Source organism: Aquarana catesbeiana, linkage group LG13 (genome assembly GCF_042186555.1).
Source record: "Aquarana catesbeiana isolate 2022-GZ linkage group LG13, ASM4218655v1, whole genome shotgun sequence".
NCBI lineage: Eukaryota > Metazoa > Chordata > Amphibia > Anura > Ranidae > Aquarana > Aquarana catesbeiana.
The window spans coordinates 13,838,441-13,857,878 of record NC_133336.1 but is presented as its reverse complement, the minus strand read 5'-3'; the positions used below and the strand labels follow the sequence as shown (position 1 = coordinate 13,857,878).

Sequence of the window (19,438 nt, the reverse complement as noted above, 5' to 3'; positions counted from 1 at the left end):
TTGAGTGCCCTGTCCATAATGCCACGCAGAGTCTGCTCCAGCAGAAACACGCCGGGATTGTGTCACTGATTGTCAGAAACCATTAAATCAGACCGAGACAGAAGTACAGTTAAATCACACTTGTTTAATAATTAAAGTAAATAGAACAGACATAGTCAAAACATAGCCAGAGTTCAGGAACCGGAACGGATAGTCAGACAAGCCAAATGTCAGGGAGCCGGAGATGAGCATAGTAAAACAGCAAGCAGGATTTGGAGCCAGAAGGGATGTCACCCAAGCAAGTCTTTTAACAGGAATGCAGGAGGGCATCTCTGTGATGTCGACTAGGGCTTCTCCCTCACCGCCCAGTTTTTTTGGTTTCATGCCGGGGAGAGTTTCCTTCACTTCCTGCCCCGGAGCCACAGCAGGAAGTAAGAGAAGATCCCTCCAAAGCAAGAGGTGTCCCTTTGGGGCTTTTTTTGGTTTGACCTTAGTTATTCAATTTGTTTTACTGTTTTATAAACCTATAACAGGTCTTATTTTCCACTGGTGGCCAGCAGCAGGTGTCATTAAGGAAGGACTTTACAATTCTGCTGAGCAATTCCAAAGCTTTGCTATGGGTAGCCTGGTGTAATTAGATTTCCTGCTGTTCAGCTTTGTGCACAACACACATACAGCCCTTTTCCTGTGTCCTGCTCATAGAGTGTTACAAGAATTTGCAGTTAGAGAGAGGCAGTCAAAAAGTGAGCAGGCAGCGCTGGATCTGTTTTGGAAATCCCAGTATTCTCTGCAAAGTGATATGGAATCACCTATGGAGCAGCAAAGAGGAAAACATGTGCAGGGTCTACTTGCTGAATGTACATTATCATTACCCTTTAACGTTTTTCATACATTTTGCAGTCCCCATATTTTACAATATCTTTCTTTTTTTTAATTTAGACTGGAATTCCCAAACACTCCGGTCCCGCTGTCTTCCACAGGGGTCGATTTTCCTGCAGTGAACCATGATTGTCCTCTGTGTTTTCCTCCTTCTTTGCTGTAATTTGGTCCAGGGTCAGTTCCCACGGGCGTGTACCACATCTGACACATATCAGTCAAACACCTGTTGCCCCCTTTGGAAGGACGGCAGCCCCTGTGGCTCCAGGTCGGGTCGTGGCAAATGCCATAACTGGGTCGTGCCTGCTATCTTTGCAGCTGGCCGAGTACGCCAGTATGATGACGACCGCTTGGACTGGCCGAAATATTACTTCAACAAAACCTGCGAGTGCTTTGGAAACTACAGCGGCTATGACTGTGGTGACTGTAGGTCCGGGTACTTCGGAAATGAATGCGACCGCAAAAACACTGTTGTGCGCAAGGAAATTCGAGAACTTTCTTTGCTCGAAAGGAAAAGATTCTTCAGCTACTTAGTGCTGGCTAAAACCACAAAAAGTCAGGACTTTGTCATCCTCTACACTGGAGACCGCCATCACAAGGAGACGTACCGCTTTGTTAATGCCTCCATCTATGATGTGTTTTCCTGGATCCATTACTACTCTATAAAGGCAATTCTACAGAATGGGACCTTTGATGATAGAACCAACTACGCCCATCAAGGTCCAGCTTTTCCTGGTTGGCATCGATTGGGCCTCGTCTTCCTGGAGAGACAAATTCAGCTCTTGACAGGAGACAAAAATTTTGCCCTTCCTTATTGGGACTGGAGAGGAGACAAAAACTGCTCAATCTGCACCAATGACTTCCTTGGAGATAATGACGTGCAAGGATATCTCAGTCAATACTCCCATTTTGCTTTTTGGAAGGTAAGCGGAATTACGATAATACTTTTAGGGTAATTTAAATTTTTAAGGTTTATGGGTTTGTTTTTTTATTGTTTTTTTTGTGTATTTTTTTTGGTGGTGGGGGGAGGGGTTATATTTGTAGCCTTTACCCCCCAAAGGACCGCTGAAATAGACTGGTTGTCTAACAGTAGAACTGAGGCTTCCATCCACAAGCCCAGCTATATGCAACCTGACAATACAGGCTCAGTCCAGGGGATGTCTTTTTACTATTTATTGCTGAAGAACTTGAACAGGAGGGGGATTTAGGTTTATAAGATACTCCAAAACTATAATAGCAGTCAATGGGGGGGGATAAGCTTCACATTAATCTTCCTTAAATCAGTCTTTCCTGCAGGGGCGTTGCTAGGTCTACAAAAGATCTGGGGCTAGAGACCATAGCAGCGAAAGAAAGTCATATGCTTGGGCAGGCATACACATGTATATACAGTAATATACGTGTGTATGTGTGTATATATCCCCAGAGAGCCCCCCACTTACATCAGGGTCCCCAGAGAGCCCCCCCTTACATCAGGGTCCCCAGAGAGCCTCCTCCTTACATCAGAGTCAACAGAGAGCCTCCCCCTTGCATCAGGCTCCCCAGAGAGTCTTCCACTTACATCAGGGTTCCCTCCCCTCCCCTTGGGGACTTCTGCAGAGACTCGGGGCTATGGGCCCCAGATTCGGGGCTATAGCCCCAAAAGCCACCCCCTAGCGACGCCACTGCTTTCCTGGAAGTAAAATGAAATAACCAGGATATCTAGGACTCTAGTAGAGGAGCCCCAGTCCATATAGTTTCCTTCTAGCACTTGCACACCCAGCAAGGTCTTGACTCACAGGAGCTGGCTGTTCCCAGCATCCACAGGTAGAAAATAATAAATATTAAACTCTGTCCTAGGGCAGCAGCCCCAGGAGAACTGGAGCCCTCCCTGGAGAGGAAAGGCCACTCTAGAAAGCCATCACAAACATTTATCACCTCCTCAACCAGCTTCTGGATGCCTCCTTCCAGGGAGTGGCTAAAAATAAATATTCATACTGGTCACTTGAATCTCCTTGCCCTATATTCAGGAAACTAGAGTAGAGGAGGGCGCTACACATGGTTAGTGTTCTGCTTCAAAAAAGCTGTGAAGGTTTTTGAAATTCAGAAAAAAAACATTCATTCCTCTCTACTAACAAGGCTAATAATGTTTCTCTCCTTTAGTCTATTTGCAGCGGTTACAATTATGATGATGCTTACTGCCTGGGTGCTGACGACCAGAATCAGATGGAAAAACTGCATAGGAAGCCTGGCGTTAATCCTGATGCCCCTAGCCTGCCCACCTTCCAAGATGTGGAGGAAACTCTGAAATGGGAAGATTTTGACCGCCCTCCCTACAACAGAACAGCAAAGAGAAGCTTCCGTAATGCCTTAGAAGGTGGGCAAGCAGTATTGTAACTTTACTTCATTTTTCTTACAGTGTGTATTTAGCCAAGACAAGGTTTTTATGTTTTTGACAGAGTAGGAAACCTTTTTGTTTTGTACCATTGGAGAAATTTCCCCTTACTTCCTTTCTGAGAGATGCAACCGGAAGTGACATGAAATCTCTTCAAAGTGAATTAAATTACCTTCTAATACCCCATACACACGGCCGGACTTGCCAACAGGCTAAACTCCGTTGGAAAGATTTAGAACATGTTCTATATCTGAGTCCGTCGGAAATGCTGACAGAAAAAGTCCAATGGGGCGTACACACGGTCGGAATGTCCGACCGAAAGCTCCCATCAGACTTTTTCTTCGGGAAGTCCGGCCGTGTGTACGTGGCATTAGACATTACAAGTTTATTGTGTTTATGCAGGGCTTAGGCGCAGGAACCTCCCCTGTGTAACCCATTGTCTCTGCCCCCTACCTACCTCTGTGTATTGTCCCTTGTCTCCATTTCACTACTCCCCCCCCCCCCCCAGTACCACCTCTTTTAGAGAATACATAACCAAGCATCATTTTGTGGTGCTAAATAATTTGTATGGAATTTGTAAAGGATAACAACAAAAGGTAGCAAAATAGATCCCCTGCATCCAGCAACAATAGATCCCTCCCCAGCAACCATGGACCCCCTTCCCAGCAACAATAGACCCCCAGCAATAATAGACCCTCCACGGCAATGATAGACTCCTCGAGCAACAATAGTATCCCCCCACCAATAATAGACCCCCCCAATGCAATGAGAGATCCTGCTAGCAACAATATACCCCCAGCAACAATAGACTCCCAGCAATATTAGAACTCCCCCACAGCAATGATAGATCCGCCAACAACAATAGATCCCCCAGCAATAATGGACCCCCCCCCCCCGAGTAACAATAGACCTGTTTTGCTTGCATCTTTTTTAAAGGTTCTTGAGCTAGAAGCCAAGGAAACTTATGCCCCGTACACACGGTTGGACATTAATCGGACATTCCGACAACAAAATCCATGGATTTTTTCCGACGGATGTTGGCTCAAACTTTTCTTGCATACACACGGTCACACAAAGTTGACGGAAAATCCGATCGTTCTGAACGCGGTGACGTAAAACACATACGTCGGGACTATAAACGGGGCAGTAGCCAATAGCTTTCGGCTTTTAATTTATTCTGAGCATGCGTGGCATCGGATCCGGATCGGATTTTGTTGTCGGAAAATTTGATAGCAAGCTCTCAAACTTTGTGTGTCGGAAATTCCGATGGAAAAAGTCAGATGGAGCCCACAAACGGTCGGAATTTCCGACAACAAGCTCCGATCGCACATATTCTGTCGGAAAGTCCGACTGTGTGTACAGGGCATTAGACCTCTGTAGTGTGTCAATGCTTCACCAAACAGAAAAGCCGCACATACAACTGCACAAAACACAATTGATAGTTACAAAATATGTCTACAACATGCACAAGCCAATTGTCCTCTCTAGCAAAATAAGCATGTACAATATGTATGCAATAAGTAAACTGAACAGTTACTCAACTTCAAAATGGAACCAAGATGTAATGTCCTTAATGGTTCTTTGCTCAGCCCAACTCAAAATGTCTCCAAAATCCCCAAGCTTCCAACACCCATGTCTTGACTCTTACACACAATCGGATTTTCCGACAGGAAATGTTGGATGTCAGGCTGTTGGCGGAAAACCTGTGTACCGTGTGTACACTCCATCGGACAATTGTTGTTGGACTTTCCGCCAACAAATGTTGGTTAGCATGTTCTCAAATTTTCCGCCAACAAATGTGTGTTGTCGAATTTTCCGAGCGTGTATACACAAGTCCATCGGACAAAAGTCCAAAGTACAAACACGCATGCTCGAAATCTAGGACGATCGACAAGCGGTCGGTCTTGTAAAACTAGCGTTCGTAATGGAGATGCCACGTACGTCTTGTACGTCACTACGTTCATAATTGTTGGCCAACATTTGTGTGACTGTGTGTATGCAAGACAAGTTGGAACCAACACTCTTCGAACAAAATTCCACGGTGTGTACGCGGCATTTGGCTTCCGAACCAATTCTGTTCTTTTTCCTCATATGCTTGTTTCAAAAAGTCCTAAACTCCTCCCCCCAACTTCCGCTTACACCATATCCTGTCCTCTGCTTAGCTCCTAAACCGAACTGACTGGTTTATTTGCATACCAATAGGGGGAGACTTGCTTCTTGAACAACATATGGCCTTAAAATCTAACTCCATATTATGGTATAAAATCAAGAGATGGTATGTGTTGCCATGGGTATTTGTAGTGATTTTATAGATCCTCCTCCTCGTCCTCTTCCTGTGTGATCGGCGGGCACGCAGAAACACTGTCTGGATAAAGGGGGCCTTGAGAGGCAAGGAAGTCCTCCTCTTCCTGCCTCTGTTCTGCCTCAAGTGCCCTGTCCATTATTCCACGCAGCGTGTGCTCCAACAGGTGGACAAGGGGGACAGTGTCACTGATGCATGCACTGTCACTGCTCACCATCCTCATGGCCTCTTCAAATGGTGACAGGACAGTGCATGCATCCCTGATCATGGCCCACTGGCGTGGGAAAAAAAACCAAGCTCCCCTGACCCTGTCCTGGTGCCATAGTTGCACACGTACTCATTGATGGCCCTCTGCTGCGTGTGCAGCCGCTGCAGCATGGCCAATGTTGAGTTCCACCTGGTGGGCATGTCACAGATTAGGCGGTTCTTGGGCAGGTTAAATTCCTTTTGGAGGTCAGCCAGCCGAGCACTGGCATTATATGACCAGCGGAAATGCACACAGACTTTCCTGGCCTGCCTTAGGACATCCTGTAAGCCCGGGGACCTGCCCAAGAACCGCTGCACCACCAAGTTAAGGATGTGAGCCAAACCGTGCACATGGGTCAGTTGTCCCTGTCGGAGGGCGGAGAGGAGGTTGGTGCCATTGTCGCAAACCACCATTCCTGGCTTAAGCTGGCGTGGCGTCAACCACCTCTGAACCTGCCCCTGCAGAGCTGACAGAATCTCTGCCCCAGTGTGGCTCCTGTCCCCCAGGCACACCAGCTCAAGCACCGCATGGCATCTTTTTGCCTGCGTGCTTGCGTAGCCCCTTGAATGCCTATGGAGCACTGCTGGTTCCGAGGACCAATCAGCACAGGAAGAGGCCATGGAGGAAGAAGAAGAAGAGGGGGTGGAGGAGAAAGATGTTTTGGCAGAATCACCACTAGTAGAATTTTAGAGGCATGGTGGTGGAACAACCTCCAACACTACTGCACCCTGTCCTGCATCCTTCCCAGCTGCCAGAAGAGTCACCCAGTGCACGGTGGAAGAGGGGTAACGTCCCTGTCCATGCCTGCTGGACCATGAGTCAGCGGTAATATGCACCTTACTGCTGACTGCCCTGTCCAGCGAGGCCAAGACATTGCCTTCCACATGACGGTAGAGAGCCGGAATCGCCTTCCGTGAGAAAAAGTGGCATTTGGGAACCTGCCACTGAGGAACCGCACATTCCACAAACTCATGGAAGGGGACAGAGTCTACAAACTGAAAAGGCAGCAGTTGAAGTGCTAGCAATTTAGCCAAGCTAACATTCAACCGCTGGGCATGTGGATGGCTGGGAGTGAACTTCTTTCGGCAGTGCAGCAGCTGGGGCAGGGAAATTTGCCTGGTACAATCTGACGTCGGTGTACCGATAGCAGATTGTCCGCAAGTACTTGGTTGTGACACACCTAATTCTACACCTTCATTTCTCTCAGTGCAGGTTTCAGAGAGGACTGAAGGTATAGTGAGGTTGGAGATCCCAGCTGATGAGGAGCAAGGAGAGGTCCGCTTTGTTCTTTGGTGTGGGTCTGGTCAAGCATGTGGTGCCCAAGCGGGTGATGTTTTGGCCACGCGAGATACGCTTGAGACATATGTTGCAAGTAGCAGCGGTGCGATCTGATGCACTCGTCTCAAAAAAGGCCCAAAGAACTTTTGGAATAACGCGCAGAGACAGCAGCGCCCTGCACATGCGGAGCTCTTTGGTGTGATGCAGTCGGTGTGCTGCCCTTAAGCTGGCCCCTGGAGGGCATCCTGCCTCGTTGGAGATGTGCCTCCTCCTCTCTCTTATTAGGCACCCACGTGGAGTCAGTGACTTCCTCATCATCCCCTCCCTCCTCATCACTGGAGCAAACCTGGCAGTATGCTGCAGCTGGGGGAACATGACTGCCAGATTGCTGTCTTTCTTGGGCACTCCCTCTCTCTGGGCTCACGTTACTGCCTTCCTCTAGCTGGGTTCCATCATCGGAGCCTTCAAAACGCTGGGCATCCTCCTGGAGCATGTATCCAACACTGTGGTCAAACAGTTCGGGGGACTCCTCAGGAGGACATGGTGGGGCTAGGGAAGGAGTGACTGATGCCATTGAGCTGAGGGAAGAGGCCGCGTTGGCAGCTGCTTTGCCAGACAAAGTACCCTGAGCATGGGTGAGAGAGGATGAGGAGGATGAGGACAGCTTGGTCATCCACTCTACCAAGTCTTCGGCATGTTGCGGCTCAACACGGCCAGCTGCCGAAAAAAAAGGCCAAGCGTGTCCCACGGCCACGTGCTGATGAGGATGCACAGTGTCCACGACCAGGACTGTTGCCTCTAGACACAGAGCCTGCTTGCCCTCTTTTATTGGCTTGTGACTGTCTGCCTCTCCTTGTTGGCCTTCCAGACATACTAATGGTCTGCAGTGAGATGTAGCTGCACAAAGCTGGGATGTATATATATATACTGATTATACTACAGCTAGCAGAATCAACTGCCTGCCTGTAGTATTATTAGTATGAGAACACCAGCAATTGTCTTCAGGTAGTTTTAGGTGCACACTGTGCAGAGGACACAGTACACTAACTGTAAATACTGCAGCTGCCTGCCTGTGGTATTAATAGGATCAGAAGAACACCAGCAATTGTCTTCAGGTAGCTTTAGGTGCACACTGTGCAAAGCACACAGTACACTAACTGTAAATACTGTAAATACTGTAAAAACACCTGCCTACCTGTCAGTATATTAGGAAGATAATAACAGGAATGGATCTAGCTAAACTGAATACAGTGTATATATATATGTATATGTATAAGTACACAATACAGTGTATATATATATATATATATATATATATATATATATATATATATATATATATATATATATATATATATATATATATATATATATATATATGTATATATACACAATACACTGTAAGTGCAGATAACTGACTCGCCTGCCTACTCTATCTAACTTAAATCAAATGACACTGTCTCTCTGTCTATCTCTCTCCACCGCCGAAACACACTACACAAGGCCGCCACACAGGCGGCCTTATAAAGTGTGGGGCGTGTACTAAACCCCCTGAGCCATAATTGGCCAAAGCCACCCTGGTTTTGGCCAATTACGGCTCTCTGTACAGATGGCGCTGTGATTGGCCAAGCATGCGGGTCATAGTGCATGCTTGGCCAATCATCAGCCAGCAATGCACTGCGATGCCGCAGTGAATTATGGGCCGTGACGCGGCACTTGAATTTGGCGCGAACAGCCCATAACGTTCACAATTCGACAAACAACCGAACAGGCGATGTTCGAGTCGAACATGGGTTTGACTTGAACTCGAAGCTCATCCCTAATTGCTTACATATTGTACATGCTTATTTTGCTAGAAAGGACAATTGGCTTGGGCATGTTGTAGGCATATTTTGTAACTATGAATGCTCCATTTTTTTTGGGGGGGGGGGGCATTGGCAGCAAACAAACCACCCAAAGCCACCTCCCCCCTGGTCGGTCCATCAGTCAAATTCCCCCACCCCCCGTTGCTCGATCGATCTTAAAACCCCACACTTACCCTATCTAGGTCGTGGGTCTGCGTTTCCGCCTCACCTCCTCGGTGTTTCCTGCTCGGCGTCTCCTCCTCGGTGTCCCCTGCTCTGTGTCTCCTCCTCGGTGTCTCCTGCTCGGCCGCTTCTCCCTGCCTCTCCTCCTTGGCCAATACAGTCGCTTCTCCTCTCGGCCAATTGTGTCTCAAGACCCGCTTCCTGATTGGTCGGGAGGAGAATCAGGAAGACAATAGCGGATATTAATTCACTATTGTCACACAACATGGTGAGCTCAGTGCTCTGCGCCTTGAGCCCACCCTTTTTTCAAGCCATTTACAGCCTCAGGCTCTAATCATGTGCTTCAAATAAAAAAAAAAACCCTATTGTAATCCATGCGTCCGGCGCCCTGCATGTAAATTTGGGGCCTGGGTGCATGGATTGGGGGGGCGGCGTCACTGCACCCCTAATTGAGCCTCCCTCTACAGTAGATCCTCCCCAGCAGCAAAAGTTCCGCAACCAGCAACAATAGATCCCACAGTAGCCAGAAACAATAGCAATAGATGCCCCTCCAAGAGTGGATCCTCCCCCAACAATACTACACCCCCCAGTGACAATAAATGCCCCAGCAGTCAGCAGTGGGTTTATGTCACATTCTAGATGCAGATAATAATAACCATATCTTAGCATATTTATTTTAATTTTTTATTTGCCAAACTCAAAGTTAGCTAGTGGTACCCAAAACCCAATGGGTACCCAAGGGAAAAGAGCAGGATATGGGAGCTTGGAACGAAATGTAACCAGATGACTGTAATATTGTATTATGATCTTTTGTAGGCTTTATAAATCCTAAAGATGGGGTAACGCAGCAGATTGGCATGCATAACCTGGCCCATAACTTCCTTGGAGGGACGATGTCCGAGGTTCCAATCTCCAGCAACGATCCTATATTTGTACTGCACCATTGTTTTGTTGACAAGTAAGTTTTATCTCTAAATCTGTTGCATCAGAGGCGGGCAGCTTACTGGATACATGGGCCTTCAACCTACGGCCTATGGCATCACCAAAGGGCCATATATAATATTCAGTATTGGTAGAGCCACAGGGAATTGTCAGAGAATGCAGACATACTACGGGTGTGATTACAAGGAGACCAAGTGGGAACATGTTATATGAGAATGCTAGAGATGAATGTCATTACAGTGCCTTCAAAACTCAATCCTCCATCTCCTAATACTGACTGAGCCTTGCAGCGATGTAGGGGTCTGACAAAGAAACCAGCATGTTGGTGGGCAGCCATAGGCCTCTGAAAATGAAGACTGATGGAGAGGTTTTCTGAGGCCTCAGTACTGGAACAGAGGAGAGGTAGGAGAAAAGGGGCCAGAAAGGTGAGAATACTGTCTTATATTGCAGGGGAGCACCAGTTTGAAATCTTTAGAAACCTGGCAGGGTCTCTTTACCCCTTGGAACCCACGTAATGCATATGTGCAGCAACAAAGGGGATGAGCTTTAACATCCACAGGCTGCACATTTGGTTCCATGGGCAGCCAAGGTCTCTGTGCTGAGAGTGAACTCACTGCATGCTCCTAGAACAATGACCAAGCTGTCATAGACAGATCCCCCATTTTATAGTGGGAATTGCTCTGATCCTGTGACCACTGTGAGAGCCAATCACAGAGGACACATTATCGGGGAGTCCTTCCCACCCCCCCAGAGTAAAGACCCTTTTAACCACTTTAGTACTGCGCTATAACCAAAAGACGGCCACAGCGCGGTACTAAAGATCTGGTAAGGTGTCCATAGACGTCCTCCCAGAACCCTGCCCCCTCTGTGACCGCTCTGTGACCGCTTTGGACACAGATGATCACAGATCGAGGTAAAGCGGCCCTTTACCATGTGTCCAAACACAGCTTATCACATGTAAACAGACTTGTCAGTTATCGGCATTTCTTTCCTCATTCACTGTGTCTGTGTGAGGAAAGGAGTGTCAATAACTGGCAAGGCTGTCAGCACATTTACACTGATAGACAGTGTCCTGATCATCAGTGCAGCCGCATCAGAGCAGCTTATCAGTGCCAACCAGTGCAGCTCATTGGTGCCCATCAGTGCCCATCAGTGCAGCCTCATCAGTACCCATATCAGTGAAAAGGAAAAATTACTTATTTGCAAAATGTTGTAACAGAAACAAGAAAATCTGTTGGTCTTTTATTTTGTTTGTTTAGCAAAAAATAAAAATTCCCAGTGGTGTTTAAATACCACCAAAAGAAAGCTCTATTTGTGTGAAAAAATGGATAAAATGACATCTGGGTACAGTGGTGCATGACCACGCAATCGTCATTCAAAGTGCAACAGCGCTGGAAATCAGCCTGGGCAGGAAGGGGGTTAAAGGGATGCCAGGCCTGGGCGGGAAGTGGTTAAGTTGCAGTTTCCATGTTGACATTCAAATTTTTAGAAAATGTACAATGTGTTTTTTATTCAATACGAGGGCTGTACCAAAAGTATTCCAAAAGTTGGCCTAAACGTTTTATTAACTTACATAGGTTGTTCAAATTTCACATGTTGGCAGAGTAACTCTTCCTCTGTAGGAGCTCCTCTTCTTCTTCCTCTTCTTCTTCTTCTGCTTCATTGCAGGTAAATAATGGATTGCAAGCAGAATTAACGTTCCGTCACCGAGTTCCTGACAAAGGAAGAGGGCAGGCCGTCTGACATCTACTTAAGGCTACAGAATGTTTATATGTTTTAGATGTGGTTGGTCTTCAAGGCTGGTTTCCCCTTCTTTAACCTCCTGGCAATCGCTCATACTAAATATACTGCGATCGGGCAGCAGTTGCAGGCACGGCAACGTACATGTATGTTGCTGGCTTGCTTACTGGTTTGGGGTGCGCATGCATTCACCCCCCTGCCGTCAGGGCCGGACTGGCCTACCGGGATACGGGGACATTTCCCGGTAGGCTGCCTGCCCTGGGGCCGCTTTGAGCTGTGGCTGTGGTTGCAGTGCTCCCCTCCTTCCTCCCCCTCCTGTTTATATGTCACACACAGCGGTCTCCCCGCTGTGTCACGGAGCTGAGTCTGAAATGTACTTCGGCCGTGCTGTGACAAGGGTCCCGTCCTCCTCCTAGACCAGCTTGTGTGATAGGCAGAACACTGATCTAATGGCAGGAAATAGACCCAGTGTTCTGCCTATCACACGAGCTGGTCTAGGAGGAGGGCGGGACCCTTGTCACAGCACGGCCGAAGTACATTTCAGACTCAGCTCCGTGACACAGCGGGGGGGGGGGGGGGCGCTGTGTGTAATACAGGTACTGACTGGTGAGGCATATTGATGGGCACAGTGAGGCTTATTGATGTGCACAGTAAAGCTGCATGGACAGGCACAGTGAGGCTTATTGATGGGCACAATGAGGTTACATGGATGGGCACAGTAAAGCTGCATGGACGGGCACAGTAAAGCTGCATGAATGGGCACAGTGAGGCTGCATGGACAGGCAAAGTAAGGCTGCATGGATGGGCACAGTGAGGCTGCATGGACAGGCACAGTAAAGCTGTATGTATAGGAACAGTGAGGCTGCATAGATGGGTGCAGTGAGGCTGCATGGACGGGCAAAGTAAAGCTGTATGTATAGGAACAGTGAAGCTGTATGGACGTGCACAGTGAGGCTGCATGGACGGGCACAGTAAGTCTGCATGGATGGACACAGTGAGGCTGCATGGATGGGCACAGTAAGTCTGCATGGATGGGCACAGTGATGCTGCATGGATGGGCACAGTGAGGCTGCTTGGACGGGCACAGTGAGGCTGCTTGGACGGGCACAGTAAAGCTGCATGGATGGGCACAGTGAGGCTGCACGGATGGGCACAGTGAGGCTGCATGGACGGGTGCAATGAGGCTGCATGGATGGACACAGTAAAGCTGCATGGACAGGAACAGTGAGGCTGCATGGACGGACACAGTAAAGCTGCATGGACGGGCACAATGAGGCTGCATGGATGGGCACAATGAGGCTGCATGGATGGGCACAGTGAGGCTGCATGGACAAGCACAGTAAAGATGCATTGATGGGCACAGTGAGGCTGCATGGAAGGGAACAGTGAGGTAGGCTGCATTGATGGGCACAGTGATGCTCTATTGGCGAGCACAGTGAGGCTGCATTGACAGGCACAGTGAGGCTGCATTGACAGGCACAGTGAGGCTGCATTTGATGGGCACAGTGAGGCTGCATTTGATGGGCACAGTGAGGCTGCATTGATCTCTTGTATCATGCCCACAGCTCTGACATCTCCTGTATTATGTCTGATACCTCTGACCATCTCTTGTCTTATATCATGTCTGCAGTTTGAGGGGGAGTCTGGAGAGGAGTCAAAAGTGGGAGTGCCACCGGGATGGGGGTCATGGGAGAAGTCAGACGTGTGTGGACTGTGGAGAGGAGACTATAGAATAAAACCAGAACCACCAAGCTTAAGCTGACTGACTGAGCCCTGCATGGTGCACCTGAGAGAAGGTCAATGATAGCGCCGCCACGCCAGTCTGAGGGGGGGTCACTGATGTTAGGAGGGGAGTGAATACAATAATGTAAGGGGGTACTTATATAAAGGTTCCTCCTCATATCAGTAACCCCCCCTTACCTTAGTGTATTCTTTCTGTGGAGGGTGGTCTCTGGTCACCAGAGTCCCCCCCACATTCCTGGTGTCCCCCTTGATGATTGCTCCACTTTTACCTGGCATTCGCTGATTAGACGCCCCCCCCCCCCCAGCAGCAACAACAGATCTCCCAGCAGCCAGCATCAATAGATCCTCCAACAGCCAGTAAAAATAGACCTCTCCCTCAACAGTAGATCCCTTCCAGCAACATAAGACCCCCCAGCAACAATAGATTCCCCATCAGCAACAATAGACCCTCACACAAATTTAGATCCCCACCAGTGACAATAGATCCCCCAGCAGCCAACATCAATAGACCCTCCAGCACACCCCACACCCCATGCTATTACAGACATTCAGTGCTGGAGGTTCCCCCGCGTTCCCGATATAAAAAGCCCTGTCTCTCTATATACAATACACAGTGGCGTCTCCAGCTTTCATATTTAGGGGGGCACATGGGGGGACAGAGACAAAAGTAGGGGGGCAACTATAAAATGCAATTATATATATATATATATATATATATATATATATATATATCATGGGGCCCTTTAATACTATCCCACAACAATAAGGGTCCAAAGCAGTGGGAGAACTATCAGGGTTGCAAAGGTTGTCTTGCCCCCGGGCCCTGGTGTTCTGCCACTGTGGGGTTCCCCAGCCTCCCCTTGCTGTCCTGCCCTTGCTATTGACAGCTCTGGTCTGGCATCTCTTGGAATTTACAGGCTAGTTCTCCTGTCCTAAGGATGGGAGAAATCAGTCTGTTTTTTCAGTAACTGAGAGTCCTGGTGGAGTCCTTCCTGCAACTCGCTCTTCTCCCTGCCAATGAGGATGCAGGGGAAGGAGCAGATCGGGCGGCCGTGGTTGTGTGAGCGCTCGCATTATGCAGTGTCAGCAAGCAGAGGGAGGGGGAGGAATCACCCGCAGGAGCTGACTGGGGACGCTCTCCCTCTTAGACATTGCCTTTTTGTTTAAAAAAAAAAAAAAAAAATTTTAATTGGGGGGCACATGGTGGGGCACAGCATAATGTTGGGGGGGGGTCAGGGCCCCCTCTGGCCCCCCTAGGGACGCCATTGATAATACACTCTTCAAATGTGCTGTAAAATGCACGGTTTTCGATTTTATGAATAAGAAAATGACATCATGATGTTGGGCTGGTATAATAATGCTATGGGGCTGGTGGTTGGGCTGGTAGTCGGACACAGCACGAGTTTTGGCAGCAGATTTCAGCCAATGATTTCCTCCGAAACCTGTTGATAGTTTGTGGCCAATCACACATAGGACTTTGGATTACTGTGAACAGTGATCTGCCTGTTTCTTCTCCCTGAAAAGCAGCGCACATTACACATATTAAACATTGTTAGGGCACACAGTTAACTCCTTGATTGCCCCTAGAAGTTAACCCCTTCCCCAGCCAGTGTCATTAGTACAGTGAATATTATTATCATGGATCGCTGTATTAGTGACTAGCGATTTCAGTGTCAGTTAGTGGCCCTCCCAGCCAGTGCTTGTCCGCCACCCTATCACAGTCACACTATAAGTTGCTGATCACCACCATTACAGTATAGCGTCTATAGCTGTGTAAATTCCAGTATACTGTATATACCATAGTTTGTAGACTTTTGCGCAAACCAATAAACATACACGCCGATCAGCGCACGGCGATGTACGTCGGCATGATGACAGGTACGGGTACGTCCCCTTTAAATCACAGCATTGTGGGTGCGCTCGCGCCACATACTCCGTGACCGTGCTCGCGGGTACCACGGACTCAATGTCCGCCGGGGGCCCGCGATCGTGTCACGGAGAGGCAGAACAGGGAGATGCCTATGTAAACAAGGGATTTCCCTGTTCTGCCTAGTGACATGACAGAGATCACTGCTCCCTGTCATCGGGAGCAGTGATCGCTGTCATGTGAGTTGAAGCCCATCCCCCCCGCAGTTAGAATCACTCCCTAGGACACAGTTAACCCCTTGATTGCCCCCTAGTGTTTAACCCCTTCCTGCCAGTGTCATTTACACAGTAATCAGTGCATTTTTATAGCTGTATCAATGACAATGGACCCAAAATAGTGTCAAAAGTGTCCGATATGTCCTCTATAATGGCGCAGTCATGATAAAAATCGCAGATCGCCGCCATTACTAATAATAAAAAAAATGATAATAAAAAAGCCATAAATCTATTCCCTATTTTGTAGACGCTATAACTTTTGCGCAAACCAATCAATATATGCTTATTGCGATTTTTTTTTACCAAAAATATGTAGAGGAATACATATCAGCCTAAACTGAGAAAGAATTTTTTTTTTATATACTTTTTTGGGGGATATTTATTATAGCAAAAAGTAAAAAATATATATTTTTTTTTTTCAAAATTGTCGCTCTTTTTTTGTTTATAGCGCAAAAAATAAAAACCGCAGAGGTGATCGAATATCACCAAAAGAAAGCTCTATTTGTGGGGAAAAAAGGGATGTCGATTTTGTTTGGGTGCAACGTTGCATGACCGCGCAATTGTCAGCTAAAGCGACGCAGTGCCGAATCGCAAAAAAGTGCTCTGGTCAGGAAGGAGGTAAATCTTTCCAGGGCTGAAGTGGTTAACATACATTTATTTATTGGGATTATTTTTTTTTTTTTACCAAGGACATGTATAAGAATACATTTTGGCCTAAATTTATGAAGAACATTTTTTGTTTTTGTATTGGATATGTTTTATAACAGAAATTAGAAAATATTGTTTTTTTCACACTTTTCTATCTTTTTTTCATTTATATAATAAAAAATAAACCCAGTGGTGATCAAATACCACCAAGAGAAAGCTCTATTAGAAGGGAAACAAATTATATATATTTCATTTGGGTACAGCGTTGCATGACCGCGCACTTGCCAGTTAAAGTACCGCAGTACTGAAAAGCAAAAAAATGGTCTGGTCATGAAGGTGGTAAAACCTCCCAGAGGTCAAGTGGTTAATCTTCTTCATCCATCTGTAGACATTGCTCTTGTCAAAGGTGTCATCTTCGTTAATATTCTGTAGCCTTCTGTGGATGTCGGACAACCTGCACCCCTCCTTCATCAAGACCTCAATGTTGGCACATTGCTTCTGCTTGGAATCCATTATTTACATTTAATGAAACAGAAGAAGAGCTCCTAAGAATAGTTACTCTACCAACATGTGAGATTTGAATGACCTATGTAAATTAATAAAAAAGTTATGCCCACTTTTGCATTTCTTTCAGTACATCCCTCATTGTTTTTTGTCTGGATTTTGCATATCTTCACATATTTATCAATATTTGTAGGATCTTCGAGGAATGGATTCTCAGACACAAGGCAACTCCAGAGATGTACCCTCAAAATGACCAGCCAGGCCAAGGTCCTGAGGAGTGCTCCACTCCGTACTTCCCGTGTTACAGGAATAAAGACCTCCTACGCATCTCTACCAGATTTGGATACATCTACTCTAAATACAAGGGGTTGTAATGCGCCTTTGAAGCAAGTCTTATGAGACTGGGATCTGCTCCTTGTGTGATGGGAACGAGTGTGTAACCTCAGAACCACACCAAGCTCTCATATCAAATCTGTCCAATCATTTCACTTCAAAAATCCTCCATGATTTCTTTCCAGTGTTATTTTGTAAATCATAAACACACTCTAACTAAAGAATTACAATCATGAAAAGAAACCAATACGGTCTTTATTTGAAATCACGACTTAGTTGACTTTGATTGTGATACCGTCACCCCTTGACATTTTCCACGTTTTGTTATGTTACAACCAAAAAACGTTAATGTATTTTATTGGGAATTTATGTGATAAACCAACACAAAGTGGCACATCATTTAGAAGTGGAAGGAAAATGATAAAGGGTTTTAATTTTTTTTTTTTTACAAATAAATATGTGAAAAGTGTGTGGGGGTGGGGTGGGGGGGCATTTATATTCAGCCCCCTTTACGCTGATACCCCTAACTAACATCTAGTGGAACCAATTGCCTTCAGAAGTCACCTGATTAGTTAATAAAGTCCACCTGTGTGCAATTTAACCACCTCAATACAGGGCACTTACACCCCCTTTCTGCCCAAGCCATTTTTCAGTTTTCAGCGCTGTCGCACTTTGAATGACAATTGCGTGGTCATGTTACACTGCACCTTAATTAAATTTTTATCATTTTTTCCCCACAAATAGAGCTTTCTTTTGGTGGTATTTGATCACCTCTGCGGTTTTTATTTATTGCGCTATAAACAAAAGAAGAGGGACAATTTTGAAAAAACACAATATTTTTTACTTTTTGCTATAATAAATATCCAATTTTTTTTTTTTTTTTAACAAATTTTTTCCTCAGTTTAGGCTGATACGTATTCTTCTACATATTTTTGGTAAAAAAAAAATTGCGATAAGCGTGTATTGATTGGTTTGCGCAAAAGTTATAGCATCTACAAAATAGGGGATAGATTTATAGCATTTTTATTATTTATTTATTTTTTACTAGTAATGGCGGCGATCTGCAATTTTTATTGTGACTACGATATTGCGGCGGACACATCGGACACTTTTGACACATTTTTGGGACCATTCACATTTATACAGCGATCAGTGCTATAAAATTGCATTGATTACTGTGTAAATGTGACTGGCAGGGAAGGGGTTAACACTAGGGGGCGCTCGAGGGGTTAATGTATGATCTAAGGAGGTGATTCTAACTGTGGGGGGAGGGGACTGACTGGGGGAGGTGACCGATCGCTGTCCCTATGTACAAGGGACACGCCATCGCATCGGTCTCCTCTCCTCTCTGACAGGACGTGGATCTGTGTTTACATGCACAGATCCACGCTCCTGCTCTGTTACCCGGCAATCGCGGGTGCCCGGCGGACATCGCGGCCGCCGGGCACGCGCACCGGGTCCCGAGTGACGCAGCGGGCACGCGCGAGCGCCGCCGGCGGCGCGCGCGCGCCCCCTAGTGGCTCGGGAGGGCGAGGACGTCATATGACGTCTTCCCAGAACAACAGAAGCCTCGTCCAGCCGTCATATGACGGTGGGCGGTGGCTTAGCGGTTAATCTCAGTATAAATACAGCTGTTCTGTGAAGCCCTCAGAGGTTTGTTAGAGAACCTTAGTGAACAAACAGCATCATGAAGGGCAAGGAATACACCAGACAGGTCAGAGATAAAGTTGTGGAGAAGTATAAAGCAGGGTTAGGTTATAACAAAATATCCCAAGCTTTGAACATCTCACGGAGCTCTGTTCAAACCATCATCCGAAAATTCAAAGAGAATGGCACAACTGCAAAACTACCAAGACATGGCCGTCCACCTAAACTAACCGGCCCGGACAAGGAGAGCATTCATCAGAGAAGAGCCAAGAGGTCCATGGTAACTCTGGAGGAGCTGCAGAGATCCACAGCTCAAGTGGGAGAATCTGTCCACAGGACAACTATTAGTCGTGTTCTCCACAAATCTGCCCTTTATGGAAGAGTGACAAGAAGAAAGACATTGGTGAAAGAAAGTTATAAGAAGTCCTGTTTGCAGTTTGTGAGAAGCCATGTGGAGGACACAGCAAACATGTGGAAGAAGGTGATCTGGTCAGATGAGACCAAAATTTAACTTTTTCGTCTAAAAGCAAAACGCTATGTGTGTCAGAAAACTAACACTGCACATCACCCTGAACACACCATCCCCACTGTGAAACATGGTGGTGGCAGCATCATGTTATGGGGATGCTTTTTTCATCAGGGACAGGGAAGCTGGTCAG

The 19,438-nt window shown here is 46.7% G+C and overlaps 1 protein-coding gene across 1 annotated transcript; it reads left to right on the top strand.

Annotated features, from left to right (window-relative positions):
• The first annotated feature begins 964 nt into the window (after window positions 1–964).
• LOC141117399 (tyrosinase-like) lies at window positions 965–17,222 on the top strand. Its single transcript, XM_073610250.1, has 4 exons — window positions 965–1,778; window positions 2,995–3,208; window positions 9,897–10,038; window positions 16,993–17,222. The coding sequence occupies exons 1-4, from the start codon at window positions 984–986 to the stop codon at window positions 17,171–17,173; spliced, it is 1,332 nt and encodes a 443-aa protein (XP_073466351.1). The 5' UTR covers window positions 965–983; the 3' UTR covers window positions 17,174–17,222.
• The last annotated feature ends 2,216 nt before the right edge of the window (window positions 17,223–19,438 follow it).

Bases quoted from the DNA above. Each gene is read 5' to 3' on its own strand.
- LOC141117399 (XM_073610250.1), top strand. From the start codon at position 984: ATGATTGTCCTCTGTGTTTTCCTCCTTCTTTGCTGTAATTTGGTCCAG. The intron at 3,209-9,896 runs GTGGGCAAGCAG...GATCTTTTGTAG, and splicing joins CTTCCGTAATGCCTTAGAAG to GCTTTATAAATCCTAAAGAT. The intron at 10,039-16,992 runs GTAAGTTTTATC...CAATATTTGTAG, and splicing joins CACCATTGTTTTGTTGACAA to GATCTTCGAGGAATGGATTC.